Source organism: Sphaerodactylus townsendi, linkage group LG10 (genome assembly GCF_021028975.2).
Source record: "Sphaerodactylus townsendi isolate TG3544 linkage group LG10, MPM_Stown_v2.3, whole genome shotgun sequence".
Lineage (NCBI taxonomy): Eukaryota > Metazoa > Chordata > Lepidosauria > Squamata > Sphaerodactylidae > Sphaerodactylus > Sphaerodactylus townsendi.
In genome coordinates this window covers 31,110,088-31,124,920 of record NC_059434.1, presented here as the reverse complement: position 1 = coordinate 31,124,920, position 14,833 = coordinate 31,110,088, and the positions used below count along the sequence as shown (strand labels likewise).

At 41.0% G+C, this 14,833-nt stretch overlaps 1 protein-coding gene across 2 annotated transcripts in view; it reads right to left on the bottom strand.

Annotated features, from left to right (window-relative positions):
- Window positions 1-12,685: 12,685 nt before the first annotated feature.
- IRF2 (interferon regulatory factor 2) overlaps window positions 12,686-14,833 on the bottom strand; it is a 47,790-nt gene continuing 45,642 nt past the window's right edge. For both annotated transcript variants that reach the window (XM_048510034.1, XM_048510035.1), the window contains exon 9: window positions 12,686-14,342. In XM_048510034.1, coding sequence (XP_048365991.1) covers window positions 14,025-14,342 — 318 coding nt within the window. In that variant the 3' untranslated portion in view covers window positions 12,686-14,024. The remainder of the gene's footprint in view (window positions 14,343-14,833) is intronic.

Sequence of the window (14,833 nt, the reverse complement as noted above, 5' to 3'; positions counted from 1 at the left end):
AAAACAGCCCAACAAGGTTGGATCCAGAGGTCTCTGAAGCACCAACCTTGTGCCAGGCAAGTAGGAGGGGCCGTGGCTCCATGGAAGAGCATCTGCTGAAGGCCCCAGGTTCAATCCCTAGCATCTCCAGTTTAAAAGTGCCATAGTAGGTAATGTGAAAGACCTCTGCCTGAAACCATGGGGAGCTACTGCCTTTCTGAGTACACAAACTGACAAATGGTCTGATTCTGTATGAGCGCTTCATATGTTCATGTGTGTTCATGATCAAGGGAAACAGAACATCTACAAAGAACAAGAGATAACAAAAATAAAGAGTAAAGGCTTTCTAACCACAGCCCAAGAGAGCAACTTGTATCCAAGTAAGTCCAAAGGGTCTTACAAGTTCAATAAAGTATGTGCGTTTGATTGTTAGGTTTGGAGATGAAGTTCATTTTCTTCAGCTTTGTTTTCTTGCTTCACCTTCAAATGCAATTTGCTTTTTCTTCTACCTTCTAGATGTTTGATGTTAAAGTCCTTTTTGGAAAACAATGGTGGTTGTTGGGGTTTCTTTTTGTGACACAGCCTAATCTACAATATGAGTAGCAGTATTGCATGTGAAGTGTGATATGTCCCATCTCTCTGCGGGGAATGATACTCTGTTCCACAGAAAGATGATAGTAGGGTTTTATATCCCTCCACCATAGAAGAAGCATTCTGGATTTTCTTTGTTGTAGAATGTTCCGCCTGGGTCCTAGTGCGTATCTAGCCCTGCTCCTCCCTCCCCTCCCCAATCCATTTGAAAGTTTGAAAGTAAAAATACATTTTGGCATAAATGTGCCATGTTAAATAATGCACAAAATAATGGTTTTCAGAATGGAAGCACGTAAAACGAATAATCCTCATATTCGTTTGGGACTATATTCTACTTGGAAGCACACAACTTTCTTAACCACTGTACCTCAACTGATCAACACAGGAACACAGTATAGTCCATGACAGACATTTTGTTTCTTTCACCCCAAGTATTCTGTCAAAAGGACGCCTTTTAAATTCAGGAATTCACAAGCAACTTTTTATACAGTAAAGTTTTGAAAAAACTCACAAAAAGGACAGAATGACATGTAATTCATAAATCAAAACCCCCTCCCAAATGGTGATTAGTTTACCCACTTAAATAATAGGCCACCATTCACATCAGCAGATTGGTTTATCAATGTTGATTAGCTATGGAAGACCAAAGATCAGGATGCAGCTACCACCTGCATATCATGCTTGTATGCTTCACACCTGGCTGTCTGCTGTAAGAAACAGGATGCAGGACTTGGTGGACATTGAACTGACCTGTGGAGCAATACTGAAGTTCTCATGAGTGATGCCACTAGGTGTCAGCATTGTTTAAACTTCTCCCAAACTCTAACTAGCAAGGCATGTATGCCAATCCAGTGACAAATACATCCAGGAATTGCTTTCTAGTTCCCATCTAACCCTGAAAGGGGAATAAGATGGTGTGCAAAACTTTAATGTTGTTGAATGAGTTTGGGTACATATAGTCTCATAGTCTCTCCAAGGATGAGTCCAAACATTGTCCTTTTTGACCATCAAAATGACAATGCTGAGAGTCTATAGTAAGAAAGGGAATTGCACAGAATGGAGCAAAAAGTATGCAATTCAGCCCATAGTTTCACACTGATATTTTCTTTCATCAGACAGTCCTTCCTCATCTGCACACCTTTTTTAATAGTGGAAGCCACGCTGAGTCGACAAGGGAAAAGGCGATCTAGAAATAAATAAAATAAATAAAATACAGCAGTTCCTCTGATAGTATTTAAATGACAGAAATGGTAATTTCAAAACCACAGGGAAAATTCTCAAACATTTATACGCTGAGGCATGGATATTCAGGCATAAAATACAGACAATTACTACAGTGAAAATTGCCACTTAATTACAAAATTAGTCTTGAGGATAACTATAAGGTTGAATGTATTAACCAGCTCTTCCAGGAAATTCTGCCTACACAATAATTTGGGAAAATAAAGCTGCTTCTCATAGATATGTTTACTTTGGGTAATGTAACTGTGTAGCGTCTCCATTTGCTTTTTAGACTGTTCCAAGCATTGTTCATATATTTACTTTTTTTCAGCAGGACTGGAAACTTGTTTAAGAAGCAAAAATTACAGCTAGAATTTTTGGTATGCAGAATTTTGTACTTAGGATAAGATATAGTGGGACTGGACAACAATGTCTAGAATGTATAATAAAAATTTGCCAGTAACTGAGGGAGCACTTCTGTTAAAAATAGCCTCCAGTATATCTCAGTATATCACATAACAATATATTGCCTATTCCCCCTGTCCTGTGAAACTGGTCCTATTGGGTTTGTTCTTGAAGTACCCTCAACTGTCCTGAGCCAAACATCCATCAACCATGGACATTATCAGTGCCTCAGTTTTCAGGAGAAACATTGTGACGTTTTCCTTGCCTTCTTTGAAAACAAAGTAAACTAATATCTAAGCCTGAAACAGAAATCTATATACTGAGTACCAAATTTAATGATATCTTAGTATTGAATGTACTTATACTCTAAAATATGTTTGTGAAAAACTTAACATGCACACTACCAACATAGGAGTTTTAAAACCCAGAAATTATATCGGGCTGGGCTAGGCTGAGAGAACATGAGCATCCCAACGAATCGAATTCACAGACATTTATGTGACATTCCCTTCTAAGACATTCCAGAGAAATGATCAAGTGTTTAAAAATGGCTATTTCTTGACTTTCAGTGAAATAGCATCAGCTTTCCATCTGACTCTTCCCTCCAGCCTGCTGCTTGGCTGGTGTCCTAGCAACTGTTTATAAGTGAATGACTGTTGTGATAGCTGCTGAGGTAACCAGAAAACAAATCTCAGAGTGGTGTTCGCAGTGATGTTGACAGGCACAAACACAGCTTATTGAGCAAGTTTCTGCACTCCCCTCCCTTCCTTCTTGAACCAAATGTGAGAATAATCCCCCACTTGCCATGACATCCAGATACAACCAGCTGTGCAAATTGAAGCTTGTCACTCACAAGCTGGAATACCACCCATAGTTTATGATCCCAGCATGTGGTGAATGAACAAGATCTAATTGGGCCAGGCATGTTCTTTCAGACATCGTGCACAACTGGGGTTTATTTCATATTCCATGTGTGAAGGGAAGAGTCAGGCGAGAACACTAGCATGATGAACAAGCCACAATTGTGACCACTGAGGCAAATTATAATTTAAATGTGGCTCAGCATCATTCCTCAACGCATCCCCAGCAGGGGAAGCTCTCTAATCGTAACATTGTCTCTGGAAACATTACAACCATCGTATGTTGTCTTTGAGTTTGTTTTGTACAAGTGATTTATTTTTAAACTAGCAGATCTGTATCTTGCAATGTTAGATTAAGTTGCATCACAGTTTCTGTTTGCTCCTATAAAGGGACAGGGATATAAATAATGAGGCAACATTGTGAAATTTTGCTTAAACCAATGTGCAAAGTTCACCTGTGTGTATTTATGACCTCGCATGTACCTTTTGTTAATAAAGAACTCATAACAAAATGGGGTTTGGAATGCAGACATTTTATGGACTTCTAAGTGACATGTCAATTAAAAATAAGAAGTGAAGGACGTGCAGGGTCATGTGAGGGCATCTTATTTTCCCTGTCTCCCCTTTTTCCTCTTTCCCCTCCCTGCCAGTCACCATAGTCTATCACTTTCCCTCCTTCCTTCTCCCCCACCAGCCAACATACCCTCATCCATCCTCAGCTTTCCTTCCTTCCCTAATCCACCAGCCTCTACCTAGAAAAAGTCTGCCTAAGTTGCATGGTAGCTGCCAACAGTGGGCCTGGTGGCCATCAATAATACAGGGCCATGTCAGGCACAGTGGCACAGTGCCTGCTGCAAGAGCCAGGCCTGGCATACTGGATGCCCTGTTGGGCCTGCTTCCTTCTTTCCACCAATTAACCAACTTACCTTTGGAAGTACTCACTCATGGCTTGAAGTGAAAAGGGGAAGCTTCTTTTGATTTTCAATAACAATACATTTTTTTTAGCAGTGTGCCTTTCGTAGCCATGAAAAACCATTAATTTGTTACTTAAGTCTTTTCACTTTAATCTTACATCACTTCTTTGTTTTGTAATGGCCTTGTTTTATATAGAAGTCCCTGTTTCTTTTCCCAATACTTTCCCCAGTGAGGCTTGTAAAATAATCCTTCCCCTTCCTGCTGCCTTTGCCTAAGAGGTAGAGTGGAATCTGCATGTATGTGTGAATGGACTTTGGCTTACTCCCCAGCTCTCCCCTCTTCTCTGTCATGTCCCCGGACTGCTCAGTAACAAGACTCTGTATTCAGATGATTTCTTTATTATGAAACAGCATCAGGAAAAGACTAAAGCACACTCCATTATACCTCTTGTCATTCCCTCCCTATCACACAGTGCCACCACTAAACCCCAGTTCCCAGGGGAGTTTGGCACCCCTCCAGTCCCAAAGTCTATTCTAGACCCAGCCCAGAGCCAGTGTGGCCAACCCAACAACCCACATTCCCTAGTGCTGAACAGCTAGCAGGTGTCTAACAAGTTGATAAAGCATTGCCAGAATAAAATGAAACTACAGCAACATCAGTTAGATAAAAGGAGGAGCAGGGAAATCCCACATCCTGGCAGGATCAAGCCAGAACTGGGCAGATCATGACATTATCTCCTTTCTTCAGTCTTGCCACCATGGGTGAAGTTATGGTGGTGGAAAGTACCATCAAGTCACAGCCAACTTATGGTGCCCCAGTAGGGTTTTCATTGCAAGAGACAAACAGGTGGTTTGCCATTGCCTGCCTTGTAGCTGTCCTGGATTTCCTTGATGACTTCCCATCTACGTACTAACTAGGGCAGATCCTGCTTAGCTCTGAGACTTGATGAGAGTTGAGTAGCCTGGGCCATCCAAGTCAGATCTTTTTCTACTTGCAGTTTGAAGCATGATAGAGGCTACATGCACGTGTGTGTCTGTGTACTGTTTCACATTTACCCTCCACCCAGGTCAGCTAATGGAAGCCCAGTCAGAAGTTTTTGGTCTGTGCATAGAGTGAGTAGTCAGGTGCCCTAGATGCAATATTTGGCCACAGTCTGAGATCTTTAAAAAAGGAAATATTTTGTTTACCAAAATAAATTCTTAATTTACTAGATTACAAGTGAATTGAAAAACTAATACTGTAGGGTTAGGTTATAATAGGTGGCGAACCTATGACACCTATAATAGGTGGCGAACCTATGACACCTATAATAGGTGGCGAACCTATGACACGAGTGCCAGAGGTGGCACTCAGAGCCCTCTCTGTGGGCACACGCGCACAGAGTTCGTCGTGGGGGAGGGAATTGCCCCCCTCCATCTAGGCTGGCCTGGGCCACTGGACTTGATGTGTGTGCACCTCAGTGAGCAGGGAGGACTCGGCTGGTGGGCCTGGTGCCTGGTGCTGGTGGGCCTGGTGCCGGGCATCAGCTCCAAGTGGCTGTTGCCCGGGGGGGAGGGGGCGGCAGAGGCAGCAGAGATGCTAGAGAGGCGCAGAGCAGCGCATGTGGGGCTTGCTGGAGGCTACAGCAGGCTGGCCCCTGCTCAAGGGGGTTATTCAGGTTAAATGGCCACGCTGGCACTTTGCGATAAATGAGTTTTGGGTTGCAATTTGGGCACTCGATCTCGCAAAGGTTCGCCATCACTGGGTTATAACAATAGATGTTTATAGCACTATGATGGTTCCATTAACATTTGAAGTCAGGAAGTAGCAATATTTTGTTATAGTGCTATAGCAATTACCATTAAAAAAACCCCTCTTGTAGCACAATTGGAAGAAAAGGCTAATAAAATGTTGCCCACAGGGTGACAGCAAAGCAGGAAATTATTCCATTGTGAGCAGGGCCTTTGTAGCGCAGGATGATATCCACCATTCCTTCACCACAGTGAGCTGATATGTTTAGACTCCATTCTTTACACACACACACACACAGAGAGAGACAGAGATCAGAGTAAAGCAGGTTTGACAAGAGCGTATTGAGGATGAGGAGGGATGCCAGCCTCCAAGTTGAAGCTGAGAATGCCCCAGAATTACAACTCATCTCCAGACTACAGAAATCCATTATCTGGAGCAAATGGTGGACTCTATGGCATTGTACCCAGTGGTGGGATCCAAATAATTTAACAACTGATTTTTTACAAGCACCATTTTAACAACTGGTTCTGCCGAAGTGGTGCGAACCTGCTGAATTCCACCACTGATTGTACCCCATCTGAAGTCCTTCTCCTCCCCTTGCTCCATCCCCAAATCTCCAAAAGTTTCCCAGCCTGATCATATCCATGTCCTCCTGTGTACAGAACTTCACCAAGCTGAACAGTGAATCTGTTAGGAGTTGCTGGACTGAGATATATTAGTATGTTTTCTTTCTCTGCCTAAAAACATAGCAGAATGAGACAGTCACCTGTCTTTTTTTTTTTTAAGAATTACGGTACAGCTCAAAGGTCATTTAGGTATTAGAGGTACTAAGCAGTTACTATGGCAAGGAAGCCAAGTCAGTTGTTACTATGGCAACTTGCTGCAGGGACTAGTTGAGCAAGTTGTCATGTAAACTGGAGAGTGCAAACATATACTGTCAAAGTTAATGTGCTAAAGTTCTGGTTATCTAGAAGAACAGAATGATAACAGAAGGCGTTTCATAATATTATGCTTGTATGCTTTTAAGTACTTGTGCATGATTTACTCTTTCTTTTTATCTGCTGAATATTTTAAAAATAAAGTTTTTGGCCTAGAGATGCCTTTGTTCACATATTATCTGAAGGACTCATCTGCAAAGACCTCACATTGATTCAAGTAAACTGTACGTTTATCATAAGGTTGTATTGTTGAAGGCTTTCAGGGCTGGAATCAACTGGCTGTTGTTGGTTTTCCAGGCTGTGCGGCCGTGGTCTGGTAGCTTTTGCTCCTAATGTTTCACCTGCATCCAGGGCAGGCATCTTCAGAAGCATGTCACAGTAAGATGTTTTTCTGTCTGTGGCACATTGTGATGTACATTGATTCTTTCAAGCAGTGGTGGGATTCCAGCAGGACAGGTCCACACCACTTCAGCAGAACGGGTTGTTAAAATGGTGCTTGTAAACAGCCAGTTGTTAAATTATTTGAATCCCACCACCGGAACCGGTTATTGCATTATTTGAATCACACCACTGCTTTCAAGGACTTTAGAACTCCTACTATTAGTTTCTAACAAACCAGGTAGTTTATGCTCTTATTCCTGGTGTGTAGAAGGCTTGGATTTGGAACACAGGAAGGCTCAAACATAGTTTTTTTCACAGTGTTGTTTTGCACAAGCAGTACCAATAACACAAGTGAGAGTGGGAATTTCTAAAGTATTAGGAAATATTTGCAGTGTTAATTGTCCCAGTTTGTCCAAGTGGAAAAAAGCTCACTAGAGACAAATTCTGCTAAGGATGTGTGCAAACACAAATATGTGTTTCCACTTGTGCAGGGGTACTAGTGCAAAACTAAAGATGCCTTAAGATCTAAGCCAAAATGCTGGTTTTACTCTATTGTCCATTAGCAGTATTGCAAACTTCATGGCAAACATACCATGTTTGATAGATGTGCGGCTCAGACCTCCTCACCTCCCTACCATCCAGCTTGAGCAGCTGCCAAATAGCTTTACAGCTGTGCAGAAACTGTGAGTTTCATTCCCTTTTGCCTCGCAGCTGCTTTTACTTCTGTCCAGTAATGGAAATTAATTCTCTCCTAGAGTCATGAATGACTAGGTCATGTGAATAAATGACGCAAGGAGAGGTAAATGACGATTGCCATAACGCTGTGCAAAAATGTGCTCATGCAAAAATAGTTTTTAAAGGGATGCAGTATCTTTATAAATAACTGACTGGTTTGCTCATTTAAAAAAACAATTTTCTGTGGAGCTATTCACTGCAATAACACATCTGCTGAGGAGAACTAACAGGCTGTGTGAGAATGTAAATATGAGAAATGCTGCAGATTTTACTATAGTGTTCGAACCTTGAGTGCAGAAAGTAACTTGCCAAAGAGGCTTAAGCTGCTCGCGAACTGTTGAACTGCCTGATGAAAAATGCATTGCTTGCTTGTGACCAGCAAGGAGAATATGGGCTGGAGAAGCAGGAGGTGAAACATCTTTAGTTTTGAGTGGCTTTTCCTCTGGTCTTATGCGTAATGTGGTGAAGAGTGACGTTAAGGATTTTAGATGGTTATTGTGATTTTACGGGGGTTATAAATATTTTAAACAAATAAATACAGATATACAGTCCTTGTTACATAGCTTTGTGGCAGAATAAATGATTTCCACTTTAAATATTCCAGGGTTAATCCTCTTCTTTACTAGTTATGAAAAGGATCTCAGACAACAGGGCAGTCAAAGGTCTCTGCCTGAAATTTTGCAGAGACGCTTCCACTCAAGTGCATTTAGTTACAAGCTCATCAATTTTCTGGTCAACAGAGTCACACAGATTTTGACATCAAAGACCACTGTGCTGATACATTTGTCTTTTGAAACAATTCAAGGCTATCAGGTTGCTTGCTCACTGTCTTATGGAGGCCTTTGATTGTAAACAGGGGATCTTGTTTGCTCAAGCTCTTCTGTTCTCTGGTACTGCACCTGTCAGGCACAGGAACAAAGGTTTTACTTACACATACTGCAGATTGGATTGGAATACAAGCCCATTCTGTATTCTCCCCTCCCTTGTGATAAGCAACGTTGCCACTAAGTGCATGGATGAGCATTTTGCTGTACCCCCTGAAATGTGAAAATAGAACATAGAAGCAAATGCTCTCCCAAGGATTCTAGGCAGCATGTGCCAGCCATCTTCTCTCAATAACGTGGGTATACTACAATCAGTAATTAGGGAGACCACAGTGCCAAGCCAGGGTGAGTTGTGCAAGCTGAGTGCCCAAGGGCTGCTGCTAGTCACAATGGATCTTCCTCAGAGACCCAAACAGCCCTGGAAAACAGAGATTCGAAAACAGATTCCAAAACAGAAAACCAAAATAGAGATTCTTTTAATAACCATTCAGTTAAAAAACCACTTTCTATTAGAATTGTGAAGTACTATATAGTAGAAAAACTGACATACCAATATTAAAGAATGGTCAGAGAAGGGCTTTCACTGTGGTATGTAAAAGCAGCCCTTGTACCTTTAAGAAATTAATTTGTTCAGTACTTGCCAGGCAGCTACAATAGTATTGCCAGTCTTCAAGCCATGTTTTCTGTCAGTAAAGGGAAGGGAGAGGTGGCAGGACCTTTTCCAGGGCTGTTTTGCTCTCTGAGGAAGATCCATTGTGACCAAGTCCAGCAGCAACCTTTGGGCACCCAACTTGCACGACTCACCCTGGCTTGGCTGCTAACTACTTTTCAACAGCAGCGGCACACAAATTATCACTCTGCTGTGGAAACTCAGTGGATGACCTTGGTCCAGTTACCCATTTGCAGCATGATTTACTTCATAGGATTGTTGTGAGGATCAAATGAAGGTGAGGGAAGTGATTTAAGCTGCCTTGAGTCGCCATTTTGGAGAAAGAAGAAGAGTTTGGATGTATAACACTTTCTCCCCTGTAAAGAGACTCCAAGGAGCTTACGAACTCCTTTCCCTTCCTCTCTCCACAACAGATACTTTTTGAGGTAGGTGGGGCTGAGAGAGTTCTGAAGAACTGTGACTAGCCCAAGGTCACCTAGCAGGCTTCATGTATTGGAGTGAGGAAACAAATCCAGTTCACCAGAGAAGAGTCCACCGCTCAGGTGGAAGAGTGGGGAATCAAACCCAGTTCTCTAGATTAGAGTCCACCTGCTCCTAACCACAATACCACGCAGTGTAAATGAGGTAAATAAGCAATAAATGTAGATGAATATGGGTGGACTGATAAAAGATACGATGGTGATAGGAAAAATGGAAGCAAGGAAAGGTGAGGATATGAGGGTTTATCAGGAGGAAGGGTAGGGGGTGCAGGAGAAAACACCCTCCACAAGTCCTTTTGGGTTTCCCACCTTGGAACTGGACCTTGTCTGGCAACCAGCACCATGCAACTGAGCCACAGTTTTCCTGAGGAAGGAGGGAAAGCTAAAGACAGGGGACAGCTAATGGTTGATTGGTGGATGAGAAAGACTGAAGAGAGCTGTGGGAGCTTCCAGGGATGGGAAAAAGGAAATCATGGAGGATGGGAAAACTGAGATGCTCCTGTAAGTCCTTGTGGATCCCCCACTTCTTCCTACAAAACATAGTACTTGCCAACGGCATTTTTATTATTTATGTACTGGGCCCACTAACAGTGCTCCCTAGTTATTAAGAAAATCTTGCCAAACATGCCTCCTTTTCCAGTTCACACCTAATAGGGATGCCTTCTCCTAGTCGTCTGGAAGTTGGTAGGGAGGATCCTTTCTCTGAGGGACAAACTCCACTGCTATTTCATTCCTGTTGAATGGGAATGGTGGGGAGTTACAAGTAGAAATTTCCCATTGTAAATAAAGAATCAATTCAATAAATATCAAGGATTTATAATATTTATGACAAATTTAGCAAAATTCAAACAAAAACACAAATACACCTGGGAACATCTCTAGTAGTTGGGGCTGGGGTAGTCCACTGTGTCTGCACAAGATAGCTTATCTTCTCTGTGTTGTGATTTTCTATTCTCCAAACGTAGTCCTAAAGATAAAAGTGTTATACACTCTGATGATTTAGATATTCAGTAACTTCAGTCTAATGGTTTCAAAGTTCAAAGGAAATTCCACCAATCTGTATGTTTTGCAAATGATGTTTTATAGGAGCTTTTATGGATAAGATAGAAAACAGTGGTGTTTAAGTTCAAAGTCCACAGTTACACATCAGCAATTACCACCCAAGCCTGCTAGCCAACTGAGTATATAAAGTGCAGGGAAATAATAGCTCTGCTTTATTACCGATATGCAATGATTAAATATCACCAGAGGTGGGATCCAGCAGGTTCTCACCAGTTCCCGAGAGTGGGTTACTAATTATTTGTGTGTACCGAGAGGGGGTTACTAATTGGGTCTGCTTTTCCGTCTCCACGCCCTCGCCTCCCCCTCTCTTCTTCTTTCTCATAGCCCGGAGCTTGCCAGCTAGTAAGAGGAGGGACCCTTTAACTACTATTGGGTCCAGGGGACTCTTTACTTACTTGGTAGGCTATTTATTTTGGCACTCTGTTAATTTTATGATAAATTGTGATTTACCATGATGCTTGGCCACTTAAAAGTTCTATATGTGAGAATGTTATGCTAATCTGTGTCTCTAATCCTGGATTAATTAATGTGAAATATTTGCAGAATATACAGTATGGATTGTGAATTCTAGTTCACAATGGATGATGTTCTGGTTTATTTTTTACTTTCAACAGAAGAAAAAGAAGAGTAGAAAAGGTAGGGATAATTCTCCCTGTTGGGCTGTTTTAAAAATATCTTTTAGAAATATGGTAAAGTTCCTTGTTTAAGGAAAGTATTCTTTTTTTATTTCTAGAAACAAAATTAAGTATTTGAAAGTATTAAGTATTTGACAGGCAGTAAATTAGAGGAGAAGTAGTTGTTTCTGTTGGCAGTAGACGATAGGACTTGCTATAATGAGTTTAAATTATGGACAGAAAGATACCAGCTGGAAATCAGGAACTTTTTTTTTTACAGCAAGTTTTTTACAGTAACAAAGAAATTATTAATGCCCCGCCCACGGAATGCCCAGCCATGCCCCCGTTGTGCCCCGTCAGCCCCATTGGCGCTACGCCACTGTTTGAATCCGACCACCATGGGAACCTGTTACTAAAATTTTTGGATCCCACCACTGAATATCACCCTTGATACGGGTGAATTAAAACTTTTTATATCCCAGCCTCCTGCTTTGTAATATTGTCAACTCACACTCCTTAATTGGTAACATTGTTGCATCAATATCTTTTTTCAAATACAAACACTAGGAATGATATATCTTTGCTCCCCATCTTAATGTATCCCTTGTTCTCCAAACCACAGTGCACTTGACAGGAAAGCTGCCATTTTGCTTCTCTGCTACTTACGGTCTCACACCTCTGCTCCGATGGACTTGCTTCGCCTCTGTCTTGTTCCCCATTTTTCCCACATTTACAACTCTAGCTTCAAAGTAACTCTTGATCCAAATCAGAGTAACTCTGGTTGATGCTGTGATATTGTTCTGTTCGAACACAGGAATGCTATTTGTCTATGCTTTTGATTTACTGTTTGCTTAGGATAAGTTTTTAACTCCCTAATAACGTACCAAATTCAACAATAAAGTCTGTATTTCTTTTTGAATCTTCAAATCTGGTCTGTGTTGTCCTTTTTCTGCTGAAAACAATACTCACAGCCACTTCTTTGAGTAAAAAATCTGTTTCCTTCTCCTTACACATACGTCAAAACATATCTTCATGTGTTTGCAGGGGTTAGGGTAAAAATGTCTGAATTTCTTTTTATTTGATTTGATTTAATATTCTGCCCTTCCCAGCCTAAGCCAGGCTTATGGAAAATGCATCATATATTTCTATGTTCAGAAGGGGAAAAAAACTGTAATTTTCAGCATTGAGCAGAAATAAACCATCTCTAATGTTTCATACCCTTCACTCTGGAAACATTATCAAAATTATTTTAAAATCCCAAAGACGCAGAATTAAAAAACTTAACTATATATAATATTTATTATCAATCCACAGGATAGTTTGATTGCTACATAAAGTCATTAAAAGCTATTTCACCTTTACAAATTGTAAAAAAAGAAAATGTGCCACAAAGATGTAATAGTTGCTGACAACCAAGATACTGAATTGTAAAATTATAAATTTGCTGTAGAAAAGATAAAAAAACTTGAAACAATTATATCCACTTTAGAATTTTACTTTGAATAAAATAGTCCACTGTATAAAAAAATAAAAAAGCTTACTCTGGTTAGAATTAGAGTATTTTTTTTTCTTTAAACCTGGGAATTTGCATAATATATCTTAATAGATTTTCTTCTTCCATTGTACCACAAAGCTTTCAAGCATAGCAGATTAGACACATATAATACAAGCATTCACTCTTTGTTTTAAAAAATCTGTTAAATCTACAGGAAAAATGTTTTACCTTCTTATTTAATTAGTTTTTTCCACAGGCCAAGGATACATTAGTCAGAGTAGCCTTGGGAAAGAATCAAGTTGGAAGCAGTAGGAAGGACTTTAACAGTGCAGTCCTATGCAGAATCACACCAGTCTACATCGTTTGATTTTAACAGACTTGCAATGCAATTCTAAACAGAGTTAAAGAAGTCAATGGGCTTAGAAGCATGTTACTTTGTTCAGGGCTGCATTACCAGACCAAAGTAAGGCCCCTTCCGCACATGCAGAATAATGCACATTCAATGCACTTTCCACAATTGTTTGAAAGTGGATTTTGCTATTCCGCACAGTAAAATCCAGCTTCAAAGTACATTGAAAGTGGATCAAAAGTGCATTATTCCTCATGTGCAGGAAGGGCCAATCTCTTCATCAGACTGCACTGCTAGTGTGCCATTAATTAGAGCAAAGTAATGAAAGGCCTTTTTTGCAAGTGCTTTTTAATAAGGTGCAAAAGCAGACTGCAACGTTGCTAGTACTGCGCTATGTACATATTCACAACAGATTTTTTAAATAAAAAATCCAGCTAATTCACATTTTCTCTTCCATTCCAAGGCTTTCAGTTCCACTGTGACCTTGACTGCACAAGTGCAGCAACTCCATTTGTGGGGGCTGATGGTCCTCTTGGAGGAGAACTGGAACCTACCATAGTGGGCCTTCTCTTCCTGGGCTGGAACCTTGGATTTCCTCCTGGCTTCTAATATCTACATTCTGATGGCTGGAGTCCTGAGTTTGAAATGCTCCAGTATTGGAGTTGGACACAATCATGTTGCAAAGGCTTTCCCCTTAGGTTTGTTCAATGTACATTAGATGTGCTCCTCAAAGACATCACATGCAAGATCAGCTGGGAACAGACCAGTCAATAGCTTAGCTGCTCTTGACTCGTGACTGGGTAATATCGGATGTTTTCTTAATTACGCTTGCTCGATTTTCATGGTCTGGCCTGCTGCTGTAACTTGTAGATGCTGAACACATGATTTGTTGGATAGGGAAGTCTGGGAAAGAAGGCCACGCGCTGTTGTAAGGCAGAGGGCTGCTTTCTTCTTTGATAGTCACCTGAAGGTCAGGCTTGCTGGAAGTCACAAAGGAAGCCATGCCAGGAAGCGGATAAGGAGGATTCCTTGTCCCCAAGTTGCTATAGAACTGTTTGCCGCCAATGTTTGCTTTTTGCCACTGAAGTTGGCCCTGTAAAAAGAGATGGGTCATTGAAAAAGATTGTTGTTTCTTTCAGTACTAGGACACTGCAGCCTTTCATCAGTCCTCTGCAACATTAGACATCAGATAGAATACAACTATGCTCATAAAATGGCCACTAATATGCTGATGAGGGAACTGCAAAGCCAACTTTTCCCAAAATCTAAGATGCTTCATTTTACTGCCCATGTAAAGCATCATTTCCATTTCCTGGGCATGTAAGATTATAGCCAAACATGGGGACAATTCCAAGAAAAATATGTGAGGGATACTTGTACGTGCACACATGCATGCGTGCATATTCACACAAACAGTCCAGCCAAAACTGAATATTCTTCCTTACATCTGAGCCTACATGTGATTGCTGGGTCTTTAAAGACACATGTCTTTAAACAAAGAGATAGGGTTGGTTTTCAGTCCCTACTCTAAGGTATTTTCTCCCACTTAGATTCTGACACCAGAATTGAATCTATCAAGGAATG